The sequence below is a fragment of the Melanotaenia boesemani genome, chromosome 5 (genome assembly GCF_017639745.1).
Source record: "Melanotaenia boesemani isolate fMelBoe1 chromosome 5, fMelBoe1.pri, whole genome shotgun sequence".
NCBI lineage: Eukaryota > Metazoa > Chordata > Actinopteri > Atheriniformes > Melanotaeniidae > Melanotaenia > Melanotaenia boesemani.
In genome coordinates, this window is record NC_055686.1 from 17,977,548 (window position 1) to 18,004,039 (window position 26,492).

At 37.4% G+C, this 26,492-nt stretch overlaps 1 protein-coding gene across 4 annotated transcripts in view; it reads left to right on the forward strand.

Annotated features, from left to right (window-relative positions):
• Nucleotides 1-26,492, forward strand: part of kcnip4a (potassium voltage-gated channel interacting protein 4a) — a 149,284-nt gene that overhangs the window by 17,580 nt on the left and 105,212 nt on the right. For 2 of the 4 annotated variants that reach the window (XR_006010160.1, XM_041984639.1), the window contains exon 1: nucleotides 3,019-3,339. The exons of the other annotated variants lie outside the window; for them this stretch is intronic. Coding sequence is in view for 1 of the 2 variants with exons in the window: in XM_041984639.1 (XP_041840573.1) it covers nucleotides 3,126-3,339 (214 nt within the window). In the remaining variant the exon portion in view is untranslated. Of the gene's footprint in view, nucleotides 1-3,018; nucleotides 3,340-26,492 lie in introns of those variants that run through there. 4 annotated transcript variants of the gene reach the window in all.

The following is a 26,492-nucleotide window of genomic DNA, read 5'->3' on the forward strand; positions in this document are numbered from 1 at the left end:
TTGCACTGCACATAACTAACACATTAAACACCTTTCAATTTTATTTGATTTTTTCATACTTTTCAAATAAATGATAACCCACTGATTCAAACATTTTACTATAAAGAAAACACAACATTTCATTAATGCATTTTTATTTCTGGGACATGAGAAAATACATGGCCCTTTCAGATAGTTAGACTTTTGGGGTTCTCTAAGGTTATTGTTTTATTGTATTTGCATATCTGTATTTGGAGAAAAGAAAACAGCAAAACATAAAAATAAATTATTCATTGGTATTTGCATTGACATGGTCTTTGCTGTAGCGTCAACAATACATGATTTTAGAGTTTACTTGAAATGAACTAAGGTGGAATATCACTGTACGTTGGCCTTGAATACCAATAGCTTCTTGAATATGAATTATTCAGTGGCAGCGACAAAGCTGTCAAGCCTTCTCCCACAAGATTGGTGCGTTCCTCAAAACATGGTCCTCTAACGTGTTAATACTCAAGGAGCAGTATCGTGCAGTCATTAGCCTACATGCCGTAACAGGGTGAACAATCTGTTTGCCTGCTTCAACCATTATGTGTCTCAGCCTGCTTAGGAAGCATGGCTTTATTCCCAGTTCTCTGTCCAGGGCCTCCCTCTGTCTTCTCCAGTGCAGAATATGTCTTCATCATCTCAGGGGAAGCAATTAGAATTAGCAGTGCTGTGTCCCCGTGAGCATAATCATTTATCATGGTGCAGAATTTAATCTTATGTTTTTAAATGTAAGCTTAATCCTATTTAGCAAGTGACCAAAGATGGGATCTTTTGCGTACAATGTAGAGAGATTTATGAATTTAATGTCCATTCAAACGTAAATAAAAAGTTTGCAGACAGTGCTGACAAAAATTAATTAGCTGACATTTTCTGGAAGATGTTAACAGCTGAGTATTAAAATTGGGGAACTAAAGACTGTGAAATAATTGGTGTGCTGTTTGCATCATCCCCATTCAATCACACAACCGAGAACTGATTCTTTGGTACATAGTCAATACCATAATTATTCAAAGTACTTTCTTCTTACTTTATGGACTCAGCGGTTTTGACCCCTTTATTAAATGTGGTGGTATTTGCCAGTGTAGATGACAAGTTACTTTTTAGCCTTGTTTTGTTTTGCTGCTTTGCTTTTGTCATGGCTTTTCTCCATTTAAAATGTCTTGTTCTGTATAGTAAAAATATGACAGTATGTTAATTATACTGGTTTATAGTATAACAGAAAATTTTCTTTTTTGTATTCACCTTTTGCCTTTGAAATTAAAAGGTTTTAAGGGTAGTTTACATTATGTCAGCATACTCATTACTGATTCCAGCTAGGTTTTCAAATGGGGTTGGCACATTAGCGTGGGTGGGGGGTTATATATGAATTTAAGTGACTATCAAGAATAATGGAATTTAGATGTTGTGTTCCTCTACGCCAAACTTCTGGCATTGCCACAGAAACATTATTTACCCCTACAGTTCTCTACTTTTTTTATTTTTTAAAATTTTTTTTATTCAAATTTTTTTTTTTCTGTTATTTTTTTATTTTATTTATTTATTTGTTTTTGTCTATTGGCATACTAACATGCTAAAAATCTAACGGGGCAAAGTACTGCCCCTGACAACAATTCTTTGCAAAAAGGTGTAACAAGATAACGGGGCATGAGACTTAGAAACAAAGAAGTACAATAAAATGATGAAAACAAGTTGAAAAAAAGACACACCAAAATAAAACATCAAAATATAGAATATAAAACCTTATGGCACTAAAACTGAACTCCATTAAAAGCCATTAAAAAAGTAAGGGATTTGAAGGCTATATAGAGTCTGTGGTGCAAAGCACAGAACTTCTAGCTAATTGTATTCTGTAAAATCTCAGTGAATCAATAAACAAATTCCCAACAACAAACAATTCAAGAATAGTTGAGAAAATACACAAAAATTGTAAGTATTTTAGTTTAATTAACTGTAAACTCAAAAAACAAGCAAATAAAACTGTTAGGACTTTGTGTTCTGATCCAGCATTTAGCTTTTCTCTCTATGATCCAGTTAAAGAACAGAATTTTATGACAATGATTGTTTGGAGTTATCATGCATGTGTGCATGCTGAAGACTTTCATGTGTTTTCAGGAGGCTCAAGGAGGATCATCAAAGGGCTCCACTGTCAGTTTAGCCACCTCTGAATCTTGCCTCTGATGCATGAATAAAACAAACATGTGTGGACCTCAGACTTGAATCAGAAGCCACAGTGTCTTCTGGCAAGTCTCTCTCTCTCTCTCTCTCTCTCTCTCACCTATTCATTCACTTGCTCTGCTTCACAGAGCAGCCCTCACTCTCTTCTTCCTCCTCCTTCTTCTATTCCTTGTTACACTCTGTTGATCAGCGCAGGAAAGGGAAAGTGCTTGTGTGAAACCTGACGATCACTTGCAGACTAAGGAAGCAGCGAGAGCACACACATTGTTTTTTAGCTTCAAGGTAAGATGATGCCCAAAGAAACTGTTGATAATTAATCATTTTATGTGCATTGAATGATTCACATTTTTGATCCTGAAAAATGGACCAGAAGCCTCTGCACTCAGCACCTGGATGATGGCTGATGTGTTGATATCTGAAAGTTCTAGTCTTGAAATGGGATCTTCAGGGTGACTGTAGTCATAGTCCTGACTGTGGTAGGGTATCATTTGATTATGTTTTATTAATTACTGTTAGGAACAGTTGCTTTTTTTTATTTTTATCTGGGATTACTGTCAGGATTGATTCACAGTTTTTGCTGGTTTATTTTTAAAATCTGATAGCGTTAAGGGGTGCGCTTGTTTTAGCAGTTGGGGGAATAACTTGCCTTGAAACAACAGCTCAGGACACATTAAGATGAGCATTTTCTAGTTCAGAAAGGGTATGCTGAAATGTCGTGCATAACATTATCTTTGTGCATAACTGGGGGCAAAGACCTAATGCAAATGATCACATTATTCAACGTATTATACTTTGTGACACTTGGAAATAGCTGAAACCATGCTGCAGTGGTTTCAGCTATTCGAGTTTAAGATGTCATGATGGGCACTTGAGTTATTATACTAATGACAATCAGCTTTAAATATGTAGTAAATTGTGTTTAGTAAATGAATCAATCAGACTGGATTTGGATATTAAGATTAAAACATATTTTTGATGCATACAATAGAGAACTTCCAGCCATGTGTACACCAACCAAGAGAAACCAGTGGAGGGAGGACCTGCAGCACATCCGTAAAGACCATGGTTTCTCCAAGAAAGTCCTCTTCAACTGCTGCCTGGTGCGGCGCATCATCACTTGGGCCTCCCCAAACCCCAAAGGTACAAAAGCAAAAGATTTACCCATTTGGAAAAATGACTGGTAACATATCAGGTGTTTACATGGCAAAAGTAAATGACAAAGTATTATTTCAAACACACGTATTTGTTTAAGTTATGAAAATGTTGCTTTGCTGCTGATTTTAATGTTTTAATGGGCCTCCCTCTACAAAAAAAAGACTATTAGAGGTAAACTGTCAACTTGAAACACCAAAAAAATAAAAAAAAATATTACATTTCAGCTTGAATTATGTTGATCTGAATTTTAATTTAGAAATTAAATGGATAAATAAATAACACGATAATTTAGTATGTCCAAACCCTGCTCAGCTGTCAGCTTTATTTAAATCATACCCACATGCTATTGATCAGTCAAACTTTAAGAGTGTCAGAATTAGATTTTGCTGCAATGAAATATGATGGGAACTGACTCTACCATCAGTCACAGTTGACAGCTCCTGAAAGTTAATTCACCTTGAACTGCGATCAGTATTGATTCTTTCACATGCTATATGTTCACAACAGCCAACCGAATTTTCTTGCCACTGAAACAAGGCAATAGAGAAAGTACAGAATAAAAATATCAGCAAATATTGCACAAGCATGAGCTTCTCTTATATAAAGATATGCATTTCTTACTGTGGTTCAGTATCTGCATTTTACATTTATGATGTATTGCTCACTGAGCTGTATAATTTGTTTCCTGATTTGCTGACTATTTGATAATTGTAGGAATGGTCATATTTTCTAACATTTTCATGTAACTTTTATTTAAGGCTAAGATTTAAAAAAATTGTAACAATATTTATGAATCATTTCTTCAACAGTGATAGTAAATTCATAAGAATTTTATTTTCTCTTGTCACCTCCCGTCGCTGTTTATCAGTCTTCAATAGATGCAATTTTGGTGTCATGTTAGAGACATGTCAAGCATCTCCATAAAACCTGTAGCCATATATAGTTGACAGATGTTTTTCCATTTTGGTAAAGGCTGTCAAGTGTTAACTGTTGGGTTTGATTGTGATTTAGCATGCTAAAACATTGTTATAAACAAAACTGTTAAGCTTTCTAAAGAAAACGTCAACATCTTCTTTTGCTGCAGGGAAAAAGTTAAAAAAGTAATTCAAAACATTAGTTTTTGACACAAAAGCAACACTGTGATTATCATCTTTATTATTTTTGTGCTGATTAGTTTGGTGCCATCAGGGCAGGTGCAGTTTCTGGATGACGTAATCAGTCCTTTTTTAAATTAATTTATTTTTTTCTTTGTTTTTCTTGGGCTGGCTGTATATAACTCCCTCTCTCTATGCACATGTGTGTGTGTCCTTTGTCCTTTGAATCTACCCTCCTTTTAGTTTTGAAGCTGGCAACCACAGCTGGAGCTGCAGCAGGGCCCAGGTGTCTTTGTTAGCCACACTGGAATTGAACTTTCATTCCCTCCGTCACCCTCTTGCTGCCTTCCTCAAACGGGCTGCATTTTGTCGACCACCTTGTGTTTTGGCTACAGGTCACTGACAGGAGATATAGTGGAAGATTATACTGCACACAGAGTAAGGTTTTATAATGGCATGGCATTAATGGTATTTACTTTTTTTCTTCACCCATTATCTATATTACACATACATGTTATAAAACTGATTTTGAGTATCTAGTTAACAACAGCTTCCAGCCTCCTCTTGTGGCATATGTTTCTCTTGTCCCCTCTCATTAGGTGGTGTCTTGAGCTAATGATATTATCCTCATGTGTTTCCCAAAATAACCTCACAGCATGCAGATGATAACACTATCAACCTGCCAGGTGGCCATATTACCCTCTGGGTGCTGGAACATTCATGCATTCTCAATAAAACGGGTGCATCTTGAAATATACAAGCCCCATGTTGTCCCTGCGACAGATGTCTGCTAGGGGACAAGATTTTCACAAGATCCTGCTGTCTTTATGACGCACTTAAACAGGCTGATTACTTTTCACACAGTAGGGCATGACATCCAGTAGTTTATATCCCAAACTATTTCCAGCCTGCTTTTTGGATCATATCTCTAAGCTAATTGTTTTAGTTCATTTTTCTGAAAGTTTTCTTCTCTTTATGTTTTGTGTTACTTTTGGTTAAGTTGCAGCAGGAATTTCCTCTGGTTTTTGTCATGCATTGATAGAAAATATTTAAGAGAAAATCGTGATTGCACCTTAATTTATTTGCCAGTAGAGGGCAGCAAGCTACAGACTAATGTTTTGACCAATATGCTGTGCAGTTTACCACATTCACTTTTTATTCATTGACTTAATTTTATTAGGAAGATATAACACAGGGTAATTGCTGTACATTTTTGCACTTTACTGCTGCAACACCTAAATAAACAAAAAAACATAAATCTAGGCAATTATGTATTGTTAAGATGAGTTAACTGTCATCATGCTGCAGCTGTTTATAACATGCATGCACATTTGACCATTTTTAATACAAGTGTGGCACATTGGTGTATCAGCACAATATTATTCAATATATCAACCCTGCAGAATAAGACCCTCCCCAAAAGCATCACACTCCCTCCAACACTCAGGTAGTGATACTGTCATAAATTCTCTGAATCTCTGCACTGCACCAGTAATCCAGTGGGCCAGAATGCACTCACTTTGGCAAAGAGGTAGTTTTTTTCTCTTAGCGGCATAGCACAGTATTTGAATATGATAGAGGTATGTAAAAAAGGATGCAGTGATTGGACATCCAGGGCTGCTTTGATCCATGGCAATTATCATCTGCATTTTATGCAGACTACAACATAAAACAATGATTTAATAAAAATCTTTTAAATTAATTTCTTTCTTGATCTTTGTTAGGTTCTGCTTGTTAGCTTCTGCTAAGTTCGTTATATCTGCTAACCTTTGATATCATGGATAGTGCTGTACAGATCAATATAACCTTAGACAGGAAATCTGGACACACTGTTCTGCAGCTTTTATATAGTGTATACACGTATATGCTGTAGTACTCTCTGAAGCTATAGGCAGCACAGCCCCTTCACCTTGAGGCAGCAGCTCAGGGTCATGTCCTTCAGAGAGTACAAAAATGGCCAAATTGATTTACTTCTGCTGTGGCCAGTCACTGGTAATGAATCGTCATGAAAAAGTCCATTACTTTTCTCATCTAACAACTATGGTTTTAAGATGGATTATCACCTTTTTTGTTCTTTTCACATCCAAATCCCACAGCATCTTCTCACTAATTTGAAATTAATTGGAGAAGTTGCCCACAGCACAATACCACACCATGATGAATTGCTTAAAGGACCCTTAAAACCAGATACATAATGCCACCTACTATGTTGCTATATAATAAAGAACTTGCTGAATATCATAAGAGATTCCTAGGATGTCCACAGACACAGTGGGCAGATTTTCTTCAGTGAGAAATCACACAAGGTTTTAGAGCTTTCAGCCAAATGTCTGTCTGTAGTAAAGCCTCTCACTTTTATTTTTAATCTTTTTTTCCCCCACTTGGTCAAGAGTGCGGGCCTCTGCAGAACCAAGGTGAAAATGGGAAAAGGCAATGATTGATTAGAGGGGAAGTTGAACCAGCGTGCGGTCTCTCATTTTGGAGTGTAGCAGAAAAAGAACGATTGCCAAATAACTGCTGGCTGGCAGATAGGCAGACATGTCCCAATGTTTTCATTCATGTGATTCATATGTTGTGAACATGGTTGCTTGGGAAGGAATGGAAGTGATCCAAAACTGATGACTTTTCCCTAGCCTAGCATTGGCCTTACTGATATTGCAAGCAAGTATTTGACAGCCAGGCAGAAAATGCATGAAGATGATTGTAACACATTTCTTGAAATGCAGTTTGGATCCTTGTAAACTTGCATATGTTGCAAAGTTACAGATAGCAGGTGGAGTCTGGAAATGCTTTGCTTTATTCTTGTACAACAGTCTGGTCCTTGGTCTGTTTTAATCTATGAATCTTTTTAGTTTACCATAACATTTTTCTTCTTTTTAACATCACAAACTAACTTCTTCTAAAAGTGTGACACTGCAAATACACTCCTTTTATAAAAATATATGGCTTAAATCTTGCTGAGCCCTAAGTCCATGCGATCCAAGAAGTACTTTCTGCTATGTTTGCTCAACAGTGCTTCTCCTACTGTCTTGGCCACAACCTGCACCTCTCTGTTGATAAATGGGGATTGGCAGCTAACAGTTAGGGGTTACTCTGAGCATAATCAACCTCAGCAAACCATATTGTTTGTATAGCACCTTGAAGTAGCCTGCTGATAGACAGTAACTAACACTCTGATCCTGTCAGTTGGATCTGAGATGACAGTTGCTTCAGCATGTGACTGTTTGCTGGTCTTGGCTGAAACCAATCCAGGTAATCGTGTCCAAGCTATATGAGGAGCTCACTGTGCACATCATTAAAGATGCATCTCATTACACATGTAGGGATTTTTCCACATTCATGTGTCATTCCTGAGGATGATCCACATGAAAGTTTATTGGTCAACTAAATGAAAAGTTATTAGCTTTTTGGTAAACATTTTTTTGATGAATTTGAGTTTTGCACACTGGATGCTGCCATTTTGTGTAAAGGTTTAGAGCCACCCCTCATTTCTTTGTATTCCCAGGAGCCAGAGTTTCTCCTAATCCTTTAAAATAATTTTGATGAATTGTTCTCCACACTTTGAAAAGGTCTTTCAATTTTTTTATTTTTTTTGGCTGCTTGTTCATTGTATTTCAGTCCAGTCCCTGTACATGGCCTTTTTCAGAGAAAAGTGTTTCTAAATCAAGTGATGAACCAGGATGCGTAATGATGGAGCTCATCTCAGATGTACAGGAAGACACTGAACTCAAATTCTGAGGGCAGATGAGTTCACTCATCTTTGTTTTGTGAAAAACAGAAAGTGAGTTTTATGTGCCAAATGTGACAATCACTAATTTCAGTTAATCAGTGAAAGGTGCAAAAACCAGTGTCTCTGATAGTCAGAGGATGCATCTGTGTCTGTGGCACAGTGTCTTTCATATGTGTTTAGGTCCTAATGAGTTTATTGGAATTTTGGAGAGATGTAGACTTCAATCAATTTGGCATCTGTCAAACCTTATTTTGCACAACTTACAACAGTCCAAATATATTTCCTTCTTAAAAATTTATGGTGCCTAGAAATTCAGACAACAACAGCTAAATTCTTGTATTCAGCAAGAACGGACAGATTTCTTTTGCAAAACCTCATCAGTTGGTTTCCCAAATCACCCAAACATTAAAGCGTAATTAAAAGTAAGAATGTTGGAGCGCAGTCGGAAAGAAATCTCCCTCTAAAGATTGAACAAAGTAGATTTAAGACTTGCCTCTTGATGCTTTCCACTGAAGTTGAGAAAGAGAAGTTTAAGCAGTGCGCCATGAAGTACATGCACCAGAGATAATGTAGGAGCACAACCCATATTTGGTAAATATAAATCATAAATTTAATCTTATACAATCTTATAAAAATCCTACAAAAACTGAAAACACATATAAATGGTTATTTTTGTTTAATTCCTTAAGGCTGGTTTGGTTTTAATTAATAAATATTACTGTGTTCTGATGCTTTTAAAGTGACCAAGTTTTCCAATATTTCCATTTTTGACCTTGGTCTAAGTTTCTTTCTGTTTGTTAGTTTTTTATTTTTATTTATTTATTTTTTTTATGGCGCTTATTTTAAATTAACCCTGCGATGGACTGGTGACCTGTCCAGGGTGTACCCTACCTCTCACCTGATAAAATGCTGGGATAGGCTCCAGCTTGCCCACAACCCATAATGGACGAAGCTGTATAGATAATGATGATGATTTTAGATTAGGTTATAGCATAAATGGAATATTGCAAGGACTGCAGTTCTCAAAAAATCCATTTTTTTGGGTGTCACAGTGTATGCAATTAAACAAATTTACCCAAAACAAAAACTTTACAACAGGTGTAATATTGTTTGTTTAGGTCTAATATACAAGCTTACAAAATTTAAAAAAAAAACAACATATAAACTAACCTAAAGGCCAAGGGAACTGCATAAAAAAAAACAAAAAAACAAACATACAAAAAAAAAAAAACAGAACCACTAAATAAATCATTCATAAGTAGTTTTGGTGAAGAAATCGAATATCAAATGATCTTCGAAAAAAATGCTTTTTTCTAAGTAGAGCAGAAAAAAAATCTATACAGACATGGGAGTTCCAAATCTAGTTATAAATTTCAACATTACTCATGGAAAGTTGCTATAAAGTTGATGTCATTAATCATAAGATGCTTCTGCATAACTTGGCTGCTCTTTCTTCCACATATGTCCTCCTTTCTCTAAATGTCTGCTGGTGATGCAGTCATTTTCCTGTAACCTACTTCAGTCAGGTGTATTCTAGTAGTGGCCTGGGCCCTCTATAAATAGGCCCCCCTCATTGGTACCCAGCGCACTGAAACCTTGTAAGTCTTTGGCGCTACAGGGCAGAAATGACTTTCTTGTGTCTGTATTGCTTGGCTATAACACACCTCATCCTGTCATGGTCTAATTTATCTCTTCTACTTTTGTCAAGCACTAGCCAAACAGCAGGCTGTGGCTCAGGACCAGGCCCAAGAGAGCATGCACATGCATTTATATTTCCCCCTGAAACAGTGTCTAATAAAGCGTGATGTATTTAATGTTTCACATGATGAATTGTAATCCAAGGCCAACTGTAATTAGGTATGTCTGGGTGTTGGTGGGTGATCTGCCCCAAAGATCATATGATAATGTTGTGAGGCAGAATCACCTACTCAATCACAGTAGCCAGCAGATTAAGCTGAATTCATTTGGTCACATACACTGCATTTTTACTTTGATAGAAGGCCTGTCTGTTCAACTTTAGGCTGAGGGCCGTACTCACAAATCTCTGCAGAATGCTTTTGCTTTGATCTTTTGAAGTTGTAGCTAGCAGTGCTGATTATTTTTCCTGCTGCAGTAACTTCACTTTTGTGATGTTGTTAGTCTTTGTCTTCTGTTTACAAAATGAGTTACTTGATCTGTCCAAGATCTGTAGTGAGTCCAATGTACGGTGGCCGACAGGTGCAAACGCACTGCAAATACAGACAAGCGCTGCATAAACGAAAAAAAAACTGCAAGAAGAAAACACTGCAAATACAGAAACGCTCTGCATAAACAAAAACAACTGCCTCCCTGTGCTCAACTCCCTGTGCTCTGCTCAAACTTCCCACCAGTGCTGTTCTTCTCACCGTTGTCTGTCTCTTGAGTGAAAACACACAGTGGATTCTAGAAATTCGCAGCGTTTTCTTCTTGCAGTTGTTTTCGTTCATGCAGCGCCTTTTCTGTATTTGCAGTGTTTTCTTCTTGCAGTTGTTTTCATTTTTGCACCTTGTTTCTGTATTTGCCGCGCATTTGCACCTGTCGGCCATCGTACCAATGAGCTCCACTGCAGCATCACCAGCCTGCTGTCTGCATAAGTACAACTTTAACTGCTTAGCCTGTGTGCTAAGTTAATGCTGTTTCCTTCTCTTGTTTTGGCTTTACACATCTACTCTATTAATTGATTATTCCACACCAGTTGCTTACCTAAGATGTATCACTAATTCCCTGCTCTTTGTTCACCAGATCACTTTTCCTCCAGCCCTGTTATAGATTTTCATTTAATTTCCCTTTTGATTCCATGCATTTATTTCTTGTTGCATTTTGTCTGTTTGTCTCCTGTGTGTATAAAGCTGGGTCCAGTTTGCAATGCATTATGGTATTTGCATATTTTAAATTCGTTAAATTCGTTCGTTATTCAGTGAGAGGCCCAGCTATCATGTATTGTTGATCTGATTGGTTGAAGTGAGCTCATAATGGTGATAGTTATTTGCTTCATCAAATCACCAGCAAGTAATTTTGAAAATTTCTGCACTTTTTCGAAAAGTTTTCAAACAAACAATCTGGCACACTGAGATAGTATTGCTTTAAAGGTTTCCAACATCCCATCATAATGTATTTAAAAACATTAGCTATACTGTCATGCAGTATTTTACCATGACTTACATATCATGTGACATGTCTGTACCAGGTATGGTATGCAACAAGATGCAAGTTGAAGAAACAGAACAGAAACAAAACTGAAATTCCACTGAGAGCATGTCCACCTGTTGTAAACATGCAAATCGAGGGCGTATGTGGCAAATATGTCAAGATTGCACAACAAAAAATATGTGAAAATGGATTGTAATTTTGTTCGCAGTTTTACTGTATTTAATTTAATATCCTACTTAACTGGCATCTGAGAAGATGTATCTTTTTCTAAGTGAAAGCTTAGGTCATTGCTAATGTCCCTTTAAAAAGACTAGATGTGCAGAAAAAATTAATTAAAATTAATCAGTTATAACAGATACCTAATATAATAACTAATATGACGTCTATGCATTAGCATGAAGTGATGGTGCTTCTGTTAAGATCATTTAATTATAATGACCTGAGTATTATGAGAACTTCTCAAAGCAATGCTGTGACTGCAAAATATTTGCTGAGATCTTGATTTTAGACTAAACTAATTTAGTGCAGTCTTATAAGATGAAATATTGCAATAATAATTTTGGGATGGTTAGAGATTGTGAAAGAGTTTCTCTTTTTTAAGAATATGTGTCCTCGTTGTTTTCTGTGCTGTCCTACACACTGAAATATGAACTGAAAGCTCTTTACTGATGCATGACTTTATTGAAAAAATGGGTAAATTCTATTCAGGCAGGCTTTTACAGAGTGATTCCTGCTAGGGGATTTAAGGCTTTGTTGTTTAAATACTTACTTATTTAGCCAGCTTAACATTCTTTATGTGCCAGTACCCTGCAGTTGAACCTGTGAGATCAGTAAGCCGAGTTTGATGTGTGGAAGCAACCTCACCGTCTTGTTGACTGCTGCAACAAACAAAGACGTGTGAACCGATACATGATACGTAGTGAAGAGTTGAGGAAAGACATACGAGACAATACAGGAGATGGGAAAGAAAAATGTAATTAGCAGGAGGAGAAGGTAGAATGGATAAGGACAGTTCACATAGGGGAAAAGAGACAGGGACAGATGGCTGAGTGTGGAAGCTCTGTCCAAAATGGCAAATGAAAGTAAAGATTTTACAGGGCAAAGCTGGCTAGCTGCACAAGAATGTAAAACCTGGTCTTTTGGAACACTAACAGAAGGCTGTTTAACAGTCTGGAGATTGTTGCAGCTGTTCTGCTTGACTTAACAAGCATGATGCAAAGTGAGGAACCGAAACAGTATGAAAAAGACAAAATTATTTTAAGAGTGCCACAAATTAGCAAAAAAAAAAAAAACAAAAGGGGGTGGGGGGGGGTTTGATGTCAGAATACCATCACACTAAAAGCTTAAGATGTGAGACGAGTCTAAAAATGTTCATGTTCTTCATGGCTTTTAGCTGCACTCAGTACTCTTTAACATTTTCAGAAGTTTTTTTATTTTAGAAACTCTTTTTAATGACTATCCTACTTATCTATATGCTCACGTTTTAATTAATCTTTGTTAGGGGTGCCAATGTGTGAAAATCTCCCGAAGTTCACTATTGTAGCTTTAATACTCATAATATATTAATTGGTACACAAAATATTATTAAAACACAGTAAAACTAGAGCAATGTCTATACAGGTTTGAGGCTTTAAACCAGCTTCTTCCAGCTTTCAGGCTCCACTACATTTAAAAACCAATAAAAATGTTAGGGTTCTGTTATGGTTCCTGGGTTTTTGTGTGATTCTTGGTTTATCAGATTCTGATTATGTTTGGGTTTCTGGGTTTTTGTCATGTCCAGTTCTGTTTTCCTGTTTTCCCTCATGTGCTCTGGTTTCTGTTCCTAGCTCGTTACTCCACCTGGTTTGATTCCTCATTCACGTCACTTGTGCCTAATTACTCCCTCTGTCTATAAATCCCGATGGTTTTCAGTTTTGCCTTGTCAGATCCTTGTGTGTGTGGTTCATGCATCTGTACTGTGTGTTTCCGGCTCCTGAGTTCGAATTAATAAACTCATTTACCTGCACCGACCTGCCCCTGCCTTGACTGCCTGCAAGTGGGTCCGCACCTCCGACAACACACACGTAACATAAAATTCTAGTTGGAGTCACTGCATGAGTTCAGTAGCAGTGTCAACAAGCACTTTGTACCAAATTTCAGTTAAAAGTAAACACAAACATTATTTTACAATAGTGACTCAGTAGCTGAAGTCCAACTGCTTATCTGGCCTTCCTGCATTACCTTATCTATCACAACCAACTGTAAGTATTTAGTATCTTATGATGAAGAATGAGAATATCCTGAAGTGTTTAGGATCTGAAATTCTTGATCAAGAAAGACCATTTCACTTTCCAAACTACACCTGGACTCCTCATTTCCCAAACACTAACGGCAGGGATTTCAAACTCTGGTCCTTTCAGGCAGTGGTTCCCAACATATTCTCCTTGGGGACCCCTTTTGTACAACTACTAGGAAGCCATGCACTCCGTGCTGAAACCATGCTTGGTTTTATACTTTGAAAAGTGAGATTCTCACAATAAATAATGTATTCTGGCTGAGTCCTATCCTAAGCCAAAGTTAAATAGAATGGCTCTGAATGTTATAAGCCTTGAGGATCCCCTGTGCTCTTTGGGGGACCCCCTCGGGGGTCACAGACCCCAGTTTGGGAACCACTGCTTTAGGGCTACTGTCCTACTGCAGGCTTTAGATGCTTCGCTGCTCCATCACGCTTGATTTAAATTAAATGGATCCAACAGCTTGATGTCAAGTTGTGCACAATGACCCATTAATTTGAGTCCGATGATGCAGGGAAACATCTAAAACCTGCAGCACAATAGACCTTTAGGACTGGATTTTGAGATCTCTGACCCAGGAAATGTTTTATAAGCACAGACAATGCAGCACATAAACATGTCCCTATCCTGTCTGCAAAGCCTTGGCACTATTCTCAATTGCATAGAAGATCTGCAACATTTATAAGTAATTTATATTGGGTTCTACATGCAGCATCCTGCAGCATAATAGACTCATTTTTAACCAGTCTTAACATTAAAGATATTACTTTAATTTTTCAGACAATAGACAATCTAATTTAACATGAAAACACCATCAGTTTTAAAATGGCAGCTCCTTTGTTTCTTTTTGATTGTCCCTTGACAACTGAGTGTTTAATGACACCATTGAACTTACTTTGACAGAAAGTACATTTTATGTCACACTGAAGGGCCCATTCTTCCTGTACGATGGGAAATTGGTGTCTGATGGGTCCCTCGGTGACATTTTCACATGACAGAACATTCTTTTAAAGATCATCTAAATTTTTCTCACTTTCACATTGAACAGGGTTTGGAATCTCTCACCCATGCTGCAACACATTAAGGCCAACCTCTATATCTGCTGCATGGTTAATGGGACCAACCCCATTTGTTCTCACTTGAGAGGGGAAAACCAAGGAGTGTCTGTGGTCCCAGCGGACAAGGCCTATCCTCCTTAAGTAACTGCTGCAGTTTGTGCATGTCAGTCTATCAGCAGATGCATACCTTGTAGTAATTAGGTCAACAAACGGCTTCAGGCCCCTGCAAAAAACCAAACCAAATGGGGTCATGGGGGAAAAAAAAAGGCTCTCAGTTGGCCTGCAGAGGTTTTTAGCATGGCACAATATATGCTTTGTTATGACAGTTGGTTCCATCTTAACACTAGCAGAGCTACTTGCCAGAATTAATTGGGCATATGAGTTCTCGCTATGTGTTTGACATTGTGGAACCTGCTTAAGTAACGGCACCTATTATGGAGCAATAATATTTTGTCATTGCAGTCAGATGGTAGTGCAACAGGCCTGGGTTGGTGCAAGGTGGTCAGAATTCTTAAAAGCTTTAAATAATGATCTACATCAGTAATGTTAGATGCATCATCCCTTTATTAAGGTCATAGAAACAGCCCTGATTGGTTTAATATTGTGAACAAGGAAACATGCTTTTTTCCCAATTACAGCCAAATAAGTGATTCACCTTTTTCTAAAATGGACATTAGCCCACCGCATAATGGAGCACTTCCTTGTAGTTCTTAGAGCTCTTACTGGCAATCCACTTTCAGTGATGAATTTCAAACATGATGGCCTTTCAGTAATTACAGTGTTAATGATAATTTGTACTGCGTGTTGGTGGATGTAATTTTACCATTCCCATGGCAGCGGCTAAGTTTTATTTTTCTCATTTTGAAGGCAGTCATTCAGTAAATAGCTTTTTTCCATGAGAGACTAGTGTTGAGTCCCAAGTGTTAAAAGGTTCAGAGGAAGCCTTCATGAGTGGCTGCAGAATAAGTGAATTAAAAGTTTGTTGATGGGAGTGTCTAAGTGCAGTGTATTTCGATTCTGTCACTGAAAGCCACATGTCAGATTAAGGCTGCAGTTTCCAGTATCCATAGTTATAAACATAGTAAGCAGCTGCACAGCTTTCAGACATAAATTACATCATCAAACAAATACAAAAATGTCTCCATCACAAACATTGCAGCTTGCAAATAAAACTGTAGCATTATCCAATTATCATAAAATATATTATGCCATTATGACCACAACAAACTCAGTCTTCATGGTTTTATATCAAATAATGTTCTTGTGTTATTTACTTGATTGGAGACTTCATTATACTTGACATTGATACAGCTGCTTGTATCTCCTGCTTGCCTGAAACAGGTGTCTAAGTGATGCATAAATAGTGTCTGCCAGCTTTTTCATTCCAGGGAATATTGTTATTGATTTTCATTTATTTATTTATTTATTTTGTGAATTTAAAGTCCTGCCTGGCGGAGCTGTAGTGTTGCATGTTTATGGCGTTTTACACCCACCTAAGGGCACATGCCTAAAAATAGCCACAGATGGTTTTTCGGTGCACATCTGGAAGAGTAAAGCTGGAGGACATCATGTTACAGCCTTGTCATGTAATCTGTGCTCACTGTGCATAAACTTTTCCTCTTGCTTAAGCCTTAAAGGCAGTGATTTCTCCCAGACATCTTATGTAAGCAAATCTGAGGACACTTCCAGGCATGTGGACTAATATGTGGAATAAACATGATTTTCCTTATCTCTTCCCCTTAAACTCAGCCTCAAATCTCTCATAAATACACATGTTAAATCATACATCTCTACGCTTTGTTTTATATTTACTTTATATTGCATGTTTTTTAGTGTCTCCAACATTGCTTAAAGAGGGCATATTGTTATGACAAAAGAAATATGTTTCTCCTTTTTTTTTAAAGCATATATTTGGGTTTTTAACTTAAAGGTCCCATATTATGCAAAATTCACTTTTTAATGGTTTTGGAACAGTCATACTGGTCCCCCCGCATGTGTAGGAGACCCGTAAGTGTGAAACTCTTTCAGGCGCTCTCTCTCCCCCCTGCTCCACCTCTAGGGAAGTAAGCGCTGAAATGAGCTTGTTTGAAAGCGTGTACGTTATGACGTCATAAGGGACAATAACCACTCCCCACAGAGCGATGGACCCGTCTACCGGCTCTCAAAGCCCGCCCTCTAAAAATCACCTAGCGCCCAGTGTTTTTCCCTCTTCGGCAACCCTCGTTAGCGGACATGGCTAAGCGACAGAAGCACTGTTCTGTTTGTGGCTGCATAAATGAACACGAAAACGTTTTTTTACTTCCATCCACTGAACCCACGAGGACTGAGTGGATTAATTTTATTTTTGGAGGAAATGTACCCGGAAAACTTCCAAAGGTTTTGCATGTCTGTGGCCAGCATTTCAAAGAGGACTGTTTCCACAACATGGGGGCATGGAAAGCAGGCTTCGCCAACCGTTTGAAGCTGAAGCCAGGTTCAATACCAACTGTCCGTGACACAGCTGGAGAGGTAAGAGCTGGCAGTTATTTTATCGTTTCGGCCTTATTAGTCTGATAGCTTGAAAATATATTAACCTGTCAATCACCTCATGACGGGCGATGCGATGGGCGGAGCCAACAGCTGAGCTGCTCCACCAGGGTTCCGCCCACCATAAACGGCACATTTCTGAAGCTGCTAAAAAGAGGGAGGTGAAGAGAAGCCGCTGCACTCAAACTGAGGGTCGATTTGTCCATACCATGGCGGAAATATTTCATTTAGATATTAATGAATGGTCTCAGATTGGGAATAAAGTGTATAATATGGGACCTTTAAAACCCCCTCAAAAACTCTGGGGCTATCTAGGTCTGAAAATATGAATCTGAATTATACAGCCTCCTTAGCTTTCCTTGCTCTTATAGACAGCTTTAGCATGGCTTGTCAAGTTTTTTCTGTTGTCCAGATGAACAGCTACCTGTTGTTCCTTCATCAGTTCCACCTCCTTTACTCTTTGATGAAGTATATTTCTGTCTGTTTGGAGTGAAATGTAAGTGCAGTTTGTTGTGTGTGCTATTGTGAGCTCCCAAGCTAGGCAACATATGTTATTTTGCATTATATGACATGCATAAAGGTTCATTAAATCTAATTTGCGTTAAAATTTACATTTAAATTGTCAGCTGTACAAGATGAACACCCTGCAGAAAAATCTGCCCATTTCAAGGCTGTGAACAGCACACAGTATTACTCTTGTTAGATTAGAGATCTTGTATTTCAATAGGACATTTTTGATAAAAATAAACTCAATGATGAGCCAAACATTGATCATTGCAAAGCAAATTTAACCACCAGCAAAGCATCATACCTGTTTCTAGTCTCACTGCAATCTTTATCCTAAACAGTAGGTGCTGCTCCTGAGAAAATACCATGTTTTACTGCAGGAATGGCACCAAAATTTCACCTCATGACATAGTTTCAACGTATGTTTTACTCTGCACTAACAACCAAAACCACACTAAAATGCATGTGTAGCTTATGAATGGTGACCTTTGGTTGCTGTGAATGAAGGTGTAAAGACACGGACTGAAAAAGAAGTTGTCATTGTGTTTTAGCATTTTGTCCAAACTATATCATAGACAAAATAAATGGATACATATATATCACAGCCTACATGTAAACCTCAGGAATTTGGCAACTTGTGAAAAAAGACGCCTCTTGAACAATATATTTTTAAATTATTAATTCAAATTAATTAAAGAGTAGTAATTAACTTCCACTGTTGGTATATATTTTTTTCTGTTGAGAATGTACAGTGTCCTTTTTGCCCACCAAAGTGGGACTTGTTTCAGATCTTCTTTGTTTTTGTGTGGTGAAAAATAAAAAGAAACTATTCAAAAAGGAGCGTTGTGAGAAAATTAGCGCTTGCAGATGAGGTAATTCTCTCACAGCAGTGGAAGATTGCTTTGTACGTATTGGCCAGTTAAAAGCATAAGCGACCATAAGTCAAATCCTAATTGTTTTCTGGGGAATCGGAATTACTTTACGAGTTCTATAATGGCAACTATGACGTGAATATTAAGCAAGGTTATTGTATGCTATTCCTGTACATTCTGTGAACATCTTTTCCTCTAAATGGCATTTTAAATGATAACTGTATGAAATAAATGTAAAACATAAAAATTAACATCTTAAAACTAAGAGGAGAGCAGATTCTGTTGGATACATTTTTATGTTATGTGGAGTTTAAATAAAATAATCTTAAACAAGTTATTTAGTAGTTTTAAATTTTGTTATCCAAACTGGCTCTGTGACAAAATGTGTTGGCCCTCTAACCATGACTGTCCAGGTTTACATTCCTGAACCAATATGGTGTCCAAAATGCTGACGTTTTGTTACTGTTATTATTATGTTACATTCAATTTCTCAACCAAAACTGTGCAGATTTCTATGTAACCCTTTTCAGATGTTCATGTCCCTTAAGGATGAATTCTAAATTAATTTTCTCTTTTTATATATCGATGCCATTCTATGCAGTCTTAGCTGCAATATGTCTTGCTAATTGGAATACTGTCATTGGTTATATTAAAGATTCAACTGCTTATTTGCGTATTCTTAACATTTAACATAGTGTGAACAGCCATAACGTTTACTGTCAAAAAGGGTTCAGTGTAGTCCATCTGCATCCGCTCCTCTGAGTAATTCTGTCTTCAGAGTGCTCCTTTTGTTGCTGCAACCTTTGCACAGTTCATAATGATAGTGAGTTTTTGCGGTTTATAACTCTGAATTATGAGATGGTGGGGGAAAGAAAAAAATAATAAAAATAATATATATATATATATATATATATATATATATATATATATATATATATATATATATATATATATATAGTAATAAAACCAGCCTGCTGCCTTGGTTTTATTTATTTACCTCCTCTCCATCAATTCTCAGGGCTACCTCTGCCACATTATTAGGAAGCCTTGGTGGCCTTGGTGAATTTGCTCCAGCACACCATAGCTTTCATCCATGATTTAGTGTTTTAGGAATAATGTTCACACCCTATTCAAATGCTCATCTATCCTACATAGTTCAGTAATTTCAAGTTTTGTCTTTTTTTTTTTATCTTTACAACAGAGAAAAGAGTTAAACAAGCTACTTGAAGAGCAAAATTCTCTATGAAGGTCAGTTTTCTGTCCTGCAGTTGTAAAGATTGTGATCTAAATTTGCACTAAACTTTAACTGGTTCTTTCTTTCCATATGCTGCACCTTTTCTCCAGGTAGTGAAATATGGCTTGGTAGCTGTTATCTTGCAGACAAACAAATAAACACCACTGAAAATGCATCTCCTCCTGCTCTGTGGGGGCAGATGAGCAGCATTTTCCCCAGCTGTACAGATAATATAAATTCTATGCATGTACTGGTAACAAAGACTCTATTGACTCTCCTTAGCTTCACAACTACAGCTCTGGAGAGTTTGAAGGAAGACCGACTGGCGTCTAATCAGATAGACTTACATAACAACCTCCAATATGATTAACATATACAACTGGTAATAGATTTAAAATATATCAAAGTAACAATATTTCAAATGAGCACATTTAATTCTTGAGAGACCGATCTCCTTTTCCTTTGAAAAGACAAGGAGCTTGAGTTGCAGCTCAACAGACTTGTCCATAAAAAGATTTCTTGGCTGGTGTATTGAGATCGATGCCCTAGAAAAATCTTTGATTCTATTCAAATCTGGGATTTGCAACCAATTCCACACCATCAAAAACATTTGTAGCATTTCTGAGCTGTAAATGAAAATAAAGAGATTTGACATGTCCTTATGTATCTCTGTTCATTACATTTTTTAGTATTAGGCAAACTCAATGCATTATTTATTGGAAATATATGGTAATTTTAAAAAGAAAGCTTGATAATATCTTGTGATGTTTCTGTCAGATGAGACAGAAACATCACATTCAACACTAGACCAACTTCATTTCAAATAGAAGCAGCAGCGTAAACCTCATAATTTATATGCCATCTACAATTTCCTGGTGACATATCCCCTGCCCTGTTTTCCTCATTTGGTCATCTTCCAAATGTACTTTGAGATTCATGATGTCTGCATCTTCAGTGTGCGACCATATTTAAAGACCTGGCTGGCCCGGGGAGCAAGAAAAATGGGTGGCTGATACTTTCCAGATCATTGTTGAAAACGAATGCTGACCCCTCACTCAGTCAAACTGAGTGATGAGGCTGTGGAAGAAAGAATGAAGTTCATTATTGTTCCTGAGGTTGATGTGTTCATTACTCAGATATATTGCAATTTCCTTTCCTTTTATTCCCTCTCTCTACTTTTCTTACCCCTTCTCAGTATCAAACATGTACCCATACAGTTAAAGAGATCATACAGTGTCTCAAGAATCAAGTAAATATCAGTTGGTGAAGATTAACGAGAAAAGTCTCCACAGTACTTTGTATTGCATCAGCTGGTGTTTGTTTCTGCATAATGTAGGAGTTGCAGTCATCTGGGGTTTTCTTCTACTCTTACGTTTCTCTTCTCACTTTCCATCTAACAGATGGAAGCCTCATGGCTTTGTGATCCTGTTACATTTATTTGTGCTGCTGTGGTCAACTTCCTTTCAGCTGTTATTCAAACACTCCTGCAGCTGCATGGCTTTCATATTTGACTGTACTTCCCTGCAGCTTTGTAGTTTGTTTGGGTAAAGTGTGTGACTCGGTGTCCTCAGACAAATACTTGCACAAAAGTAAATTGGTGTAATTAAATCTGGATGACTGATCAATATTTAGGTCCTGTTTTGACAATTTTGTAAATAGCAGCTTGAGGTCTTAGTGGGTGAGCTGGACTTCATACACACACGCACACACACACACACACACACACACACACACACACACACACACACACAGACACACACACACACACACACACATATATATATATATATATATATATATATATATATATGAAACAGAATGATTTCACAAGCACTGCCCTTGACTGGGTAAAATATTCAAGCATTAGCAGCAACAATAAGTGATGGGTGCAGCCAGGTCACCTGCATCCATTATCACTGCAGGGGCCCCATGCATTGACTTCTTTGCCCTCTCATTATAAGATATACTTCACAGTTTGCTGTTAATTCCAGCAGTTGTACAGAGGAGTACTAGTTCTGCTAACAGATGCAGGCAATGGCAAATGCGTTTCAAAGACAGAGATGAAAACCTGCTGTTTCAGTGGTGCCTGAAATGCTCACTGCAGGTGAAGGTGGTGCAAATTAGTTTATCTTTGCCAGAGTGTTGTATTTTTTGTCAGCATTAAATTAAATGTCACAACATGACATTTCAGAATCTGATATCTGGTCCCAGATCTGATACACTGCCAATCTAATTTGTGCAGTAAAACATCATATTTAAATTCAAGGAACATCTCTGTATTGGACCTTCTTTGTTGTGACGTAACCAAGCAGCAACCTCCTTTTCGAAGGGTGTAAAAACTTGCAGTTCACCCCTCATCCACTAGGGGTTGGCTCCAAAACAGAGCAAATCCCCATAGATTTCCATGTTAAAAAGACCAACTTCACAGCAGAAATAAACATGTTTAAAGGTACAAAAATCCATTTTGGAATTAATATGTCAATCTTACATTTATGATAACTGAGGGGGGTGAATTTTTTTCTAACTCATCCATTTGGATGTTATTTAATCTTTGAAATTTAGCATAATTAGGGGTGTGCCCTTTTGATTGACATGTATCCAATATCTGTGGCAAGAAAGGAGAGTGTAGCACAAACGCGGTTTTTAGCCTGCTAACAGTGCGCCTTAGCTTTAGCTCACCTACCTTCATTAGTCGGTTAGCTCACGTTAGATCCGAGTTGGCTCAGTTAGCTCTTAGCTACAGGCAGCTCAGAGGTGGATAGACGTCAATCATCCACCCTCACACTCACAGCCCCCCTCTCAGCTCCGCCACTTGCCCACTTTTGTTTTTTCCGGTGAGCAACAGGCTTGACGCTGCGAAGATGGCTTCCTTTTTGCTCTTTAGAAACCTATCGGTGACGTTACAGAGGTTCCGGCCATCTTTTATATACAGTCTATGGATGTAACATAACATACACACAGCTGACTGTACAATTAAAACAACAAAAAAACACTTAAAGATGTTCAGTGGAAAGATAATGTATTAAACCTCAAAAGGATTTGGAAATATGCTTAAATCAAAATTCAAAGCCTCTATTATTTACTCTCCTATGATTTGAAATGTATTAAAAGCAACTGCTGACCAGAATCCCGGGTGAATGTGCCTTCACTGTCACTGCAGACTAAACAGCTTTTAGGTTTGGTTCAAACGTCCAAAAATGAAACAAAAAACGAATTTACAGCACATCTTGTTAGTCTAACTTATTCAGACTGTATTTGGAGGAATGCTGAATTCATAATGTGTGTAACAAAAAAATTCTAATCTCAACAATGAATCAGAGTTGAGTATTAAGCCTTGGAGTGTGAAAGTAGCTTTTGTCAGCAGGCATTAATATAAGACCTAATGCCCCTTGCAAAAGAGCTTGACTTTAAATTTGCTATTTCAAAGCCAATCAGGATGCGAGCAGGCGGAAATAAAGCACTAATCCTTCAGCTGAATCTCATCTTGTTTGGGGCTAAAAGTTTCTTACAACACAAAAGGTTTACAGTCAGCTTTCTCTTTTCAGCTGCACTGTATTTGAATTGACATGGAGTACAAAGCAAGTCAACGATATCACTGTCTTTCTTAAGACTCTTCGTCTCCCCGAATAGCCTGGCCAGATACCTGAGTGTAGATAAAATGCTGGCTGTGAGTCCGAGGTGTAATGACAGAGGTATACAGTACCATGTTCCCACCAGGAGGAAAAGGGAGATAGCATTTCAGGTTTCAGGTGCTGTTCTAAGGATCCCATCAACAGATTTATAATGAATGGAGATTACGTTTGGTTTTCCATAATAACTTTTTCACAACAAACTTGATTCTAAAGAATGGTATTGAATGCCAATGAGGACAGACCGCAGTGGGAATCCTAATAAGGTTTTGGAAAAGGGACCATTTTAAAGCTGCCATGTGTTCTTAATGATGATCCATCATTCTGTAAAGCACAATACACACAGCATGGGCTGTAAAGAGCATACAGAGCAGCAAAATAGATTTAATGTAAATAGCCATCCCAAATGCTTTTCCAAACTGCCCTGAGGGAGCAGTTGTGCCAACATTAGCACACCGATGTCATAAGCAATTCATTAATGTCTTTAGATATCGACCCAGCTCTTATCTGCTGTGACAGCCTGCATTGTCACTGCTACTGTTAACATATTATTACAGTTAAAAGATAAACAACATTCACTTACTTGGCACTCATTAATCAATTCAGGTTAATTTCCTTTTCCCTAACTTGTTAATGCTTAAATTATTTACATTTATTTCTTCTTTTTGCCATTTGATTGAATCATCAATATCAATTGCACTGGCTGAAAATCACACACAAAGTGCATCAAACTCTATACATTTTTTTTCATTATTTTTTGCTAATTAATATAGAGAATTGAAATATTTAGTAAACTCAAAGGAAATCAGTTGTCAGATTTGAGTAATTAGAGATTTTTGAGGGGCACGAGAAGCAGTTTGATCAACTAATTGTACATTCAAAAGTAGTATACTTTGCAGATTAATCAGAGAATAATAATTGTGATACTGCTGCTAAAGAAGCTTGATTAAGTGAAGATTTCTTTGTTAAACATAACCATGATAAAACCGCTTTGCTCATAGGACTAGTGACTGCTCTCCTGCTGAGTTTTGGTGAATATCGAGAAACAATTCTTTTTAATGGTTTTGATGATTTATAATTCGCTTTTGTATTATTTTAAACTCACTTTGCCTTGATTTGAGTTAAGCCCTGAGTGACTCCTAAACCATTTACTATTAAAATGCAGCAGAAACCTTGTTTTTTTTTTAATCTAGTAATTTGTCTTCACTGGGTTCAAAGGCTTAATTTTCTTTCTTGGATGATTAAACAGATTGATCAACCTTATGAAAAATGAACTAAATCGATGGACTGATCAATTATTGACAGGTTTGCATGCTCAGTCTCTACATAAATGTAACTATGGCAACGTTTTGGCTTTATTGCTGTGGGATTCTTATTGTTCCATTTTGGTTGCACAGCCCACAGTCGGCATTTAAAGTTATTTAGTCACAATTTTGGTTGTAACATTACAACTTGGACTAGCTTTAAACCAGTTAGTGCTTCTGTGACATTTTGCTTTCAGAAGTTATTTTGTAACTCTATAGGAGAAAGCTGCTCAGCAGCCATGGCTGTAGGGGGGTTCAGGCAATGTTCACCAGGCATGAATGAGAAAGCCTCAGTCAACTCAACATTTTCCTTTACAATTGAATTGATTTTTTTAATAGAATTTTAGTTAGATGCTGCAACATGGGGTTGATTGAAATATTCTACATTTATGTTTCCTACTGCTTACAGTAGATATACAATAGGTTCATTGTTGCTTAATCACATGCTGCACCATTTCCAAGATTTTTGTGTTTGTAGTGGTTGTCTAGTTCCTTACTGTGAGGACATCCATTTTACTCTTTGTGTGTCTGGCAATAATGTGTTTTATTGCCACCTAATTTTTGAGGCTTATGTATGTTTAGTGGGCACATCTGGGCACAAAGCCCAGACTTAACCATTCTCCTGGGTATTGGATGCATCACCTGGAGTCTACAGTATAACTAATATTCCCAGTTATACTTTTCCCCTTACTACTGAAATAGACTGGAGCAGAATTGTTTATGTGGACAGCCTCCTCAAATTTCCTCTTACCTAAGACAATAAACAGATGGAAACTGCAGAAATGGTCAACGTCCACAGCTCTGTGTACTCAGCACAGTGTCATGTGGTGTAGTGTTAAATTTATGTTTTAGAGCTTATCATTCATGGCATGTTTTTTATGTTTTTTTTATTTTACGAAATTTTACTCAGTTTTATTTGCTTATTTACATAAACACAAGGGTGGGGTAGGAATGTTTGGACTTGTGCTCTAACATAAGTGACTTTTCTGATCACAGTAGTGTTTTTGTGCTAAATACATGTTCCTTAGATGGGCAGCTATAAAGCAAAAGGTGGTGGACTTTTGCTAGAAGGACTAAAACTGTCAAATCCTGCCCATGCGTGCCTCAGTTATTTAGTTTACCTCCTGGTCCTTCTACACATTTTTACACACTGTGCTGATGGCATATTGGCATTGGCCTTGTTTACCAAAAACTCTGCATTGCTGAGGCGCAGCTCTGAATGCTTCACATACAGCGTATCTTACTGCAAGCTGGTGTTGAGCGATAAATTCAGGTGCTGGGGGACACTACACTTAATGCCAATGGCAGCTTGCAGATAGTGCAGTTTGACAAGCAAAGTTAGTGAATTTTCTTCTGTAGTGAAATAGTTAAGTTTAACTATTGCCATTTTCCTGTTTTCGTTTTTTTTTCATGTGTGTTACTTCCTCTTAAATTCATTAGCAGAAGAGCTGTATTAATGTGTTACAACAACAGAAATACACTCATGCCATGTGGATCAGTGGCCATATATTAATGTCCCAGTGGAGCTGCTACAAGCTGGCATGGTAAGTAACTACAGTGGTTCACTAATTGCACTGTATTACAATATCTGAACCTTTAATGTACAGTGTAATCCCATTGTCATTTAAGGAAATTTAATCTAACACTACCTACAGATTAGAATGTCTTCATATCTGGATTGCTGGTGGGTTGGACAGAGAGCACATTTTCTGTCTTTGCTCTTGTTAACATTTCTACAAGGGG